We start from the raw sequence: 2,664 nt of genomic DNA on the forward strand, positions 1-2,664 counted from the left end.
TTAAGAACAAATCTGTGCGTACGAACGGTTCTTGCATGAGGCCCAATGAATGAACAAACATAAAATGAATTTGTAACTAAATGTATTTTAGGAACTAAAATGGAAAATCTGGACACATTTAAGCCTAAAAATAAAATGACAGAGTTTAATATTATTTATGACATTTAAAGACTAGAAACCCTGTATAATGAAACTTTATTTTGACTAGTTTTAAATTAAGATATGAAACAGGATGTTTAAAATGTGGATTAAGACTTCTTATGTCACTTGTTCTTTGTTTATAAAAATACCTTAATGCGAACCATCTCCTCTGGGATGTTGATCATGGCGCCGGTCAACCAGTTCTCCAGACTCTTGGCAAAATTACGGATGGCCTGAGTTAAGGCACCTGGAGATGGGAGGTTTGTTATGGAGACAAAAAGAAGTAAAAACATTAAGGTGATGTAAAAACCCTGAACATTTTATTATGAAGAGGAGCACTTCATACTATAAATGTATTTTACATTACATTAGAGGTTTGAATTTAACATGGATTTTTTTGGTTCTCATTACCTAAACCTGTTTCTCAACTTTAACACTACATTTTACAGCTGTGCAAAAACACATTTCTTCCACATCAACATGGATGAGGTAAACTGTTCAACAAATATCAGTTTACTTCTGACATGAAGGTGTATTCGCTCTGAGTTGCAGGTTTCAGAAACCGTTGACAGAACTGTCGCAGGGCCTTACTAGGGATGGGTCTGAGCACGTCTGGGATGAGGATTTCCACCAGAGTCTGGTACAGCAGGTTGTCGCACTCTCTCGTCCAGCTTAGGACTGGTTCAGACTTGCAGAGAGCCACCAGGCAGGATTTGGGCAGACGTTTCTCCGATTCGTTGTTTCTGATGGAGCACGAGGCAGTTGTTACACAGATGGTTTTTCTTTGATAAATGAGATTACATATGAACATAAAACCGTATTCATGATGCGCCAGTGTGTTTTAGATACTTACAGGTTGACTGACTCTGCGTCGTTGCTCTGACTGAACCTCCAGAAGGATTTCCAAAGCGCCTCGACCAGAGTGAACTGGAGGTTGACCATCACGTCCAGAACAGCCTGTGAGAAAAAAGGTCTCACATGACATCGAAAACGTCCTTTTCTGATTTTTAAATGACTTTATTTTAGAATAGTACAAAGAACTAGTATCTTTGCTGTAGTCAACAATCCTACACTGCTGTCTGCAAAGGTAAATGCTGTGACAGCCCTGTCAGCTGCCTACCTCACAGTGTTCTCTGTACAGGTTCTGAAAGGCCTTGAGGTGTTCTAAAAGGATCCCATCAGGCAGGGTTTGACCTTGTAGATCCATTTCTACAAAGTTTGGCAAAAGCTTCGATGCCTCTGCAGATGACGAAAGTCAAAAAATGTCACGACTGTTTCACGGACATCTCATCATTAAAACATAAAACAAAGCTTTGTGTGTACGTTTAACGTTGGCTTAAATTCACAAACTTGTTCAGTTTTACAAATAAAACAGAACTAAATAAAATCCTGTAATAACAGACTTGTCTTTTGCAGGAGAACGTGTCTCACCCAGGAACTGTTGATACTGGTGAACCTGGGCTGAAATATCACCGAGTGCTGCCACCTGTTGCTGACCTGTCCCACCTGCTGTCCCATTGGCAACCCCCTGCACCTTCTGAAGTGGCTTTATCCTACTGGAAGAAGTACACAGTACTCAAGGAAGGAGAGAGCAGGAGTCACACTAAATAATAATAATTATTTAAAGGGGGTTAGCATGTATTTTTCAAGCACAGAGTTCAGTTCTGTATCACAATCAATGAACTACATTGCCTTCAGTTGTTAGGAAAATTTATATCAAAAATAAAACTGACTTTGCATCATAGCCTACATAAACTCCTTGAAATTGGTCTCTGTCTCTTTAAGAACCTCCTACCATTTCTGCCACTTCGGGGGAGGGGGGCTCTGGGGAGGAGCTTTGCACAAATAGGCGGTGCTTTGTACCAGCAAGTGTTTAGGCAGTTCCACATGGCTACCACTGGAGATTCAAGGATTTGAGTCAAAGCAACACTGAGTTCGTGTTTGATGAGGGAATGACATTATAACGTGATATAAAGCTCAAAAAAGTTCATTTTTTATAATACCGCCCCTTTATAGCCTAACAATCCTTGAAGGAATGTGTTTTGCCCACTTCCTCTCATGCCAGAGATTTCAAATAAAACATCTAGTGAAAGGGGGCGGAGTTATAGCTCTTTTGGTGAAACCTTGTAAATGATCACGGTCTGATAATTCCAGATCTTGTGAAATGTGTTAGCATTCAGAATGTGTTGAGGATGACTCTCACTACTACACCACATTAAGCTCAATTTAGCACATTTAGCTGCACATTCAGTGATTACAGCTACAGCAGGGGTGGGCAATCCTGGTCCTCCAGGGCCGCAGCCCTGCATGTTTTATTTTTTCTCTGCTCAAACACACCTGATTTGAATGAATGGGTGATTATCAGGCTTCTGCAGTACGGAGAACCGAAACTGACATAATTAAAAATAAAAGCGGAAATATATAAATTGACTAATAAATAAATAAATACACTTAAAGTGCACCAATATAATTCAAAAAGGAGAATTTTATTTAAAGCACACACACACACACACACACACACAC

General features: G+C 39.8%; 1 protein-coding gene across 4 annotated transcripts in view; it reads right to left on the reverse strand.

Moving 5' to 3' along the window:
- Positions 1–2,664, reverse strand: part of LOC106531105 (MHC class II regulatory factor RFX1) — a gene marked incomplete at its 3' end in the record, with an annotated part of 21,320 nt that overhangs the window by 4,498 nt on the left and 14,158 nt on the right. For 2 of the 4 annotated variants that reach the window (XM_014026873.1, XM_014026870.1), the window contains 5 exon segments: positions 291–388; positions 733–884; positions 995–1,098; positions 1,262–1,380; positions 1,573–1,694. In XM_014026873.1, coding sequence (XP_013882327.1) covers positions 291–388; positions 733–884; positions 995–1,098; positions 1,262–1,380; positions 1,573–1,694 — 595 coding nt within the window. 4 annotated transcript variants of the gene reach the window in all.

This window comes from Austrofundulus limnaeus, unplaced genomic scaffold (assembly GCF_001266775.1).
Source record: "Austrofundulus limnaeus strain Quisiro unplaced genomic scaffold, Austrofundulus_limnaeus-1.0 Scaffold597, whole genome shotgun sequence".
Classification (NCBI taxonomy): domain Eukaryota; kingdom Metazoa; phylum Chordata; class Actinopteri; order Cyprinodontiformes; family Rivulidae; genus Austrofundulus; species Austrofundulus limnaeus.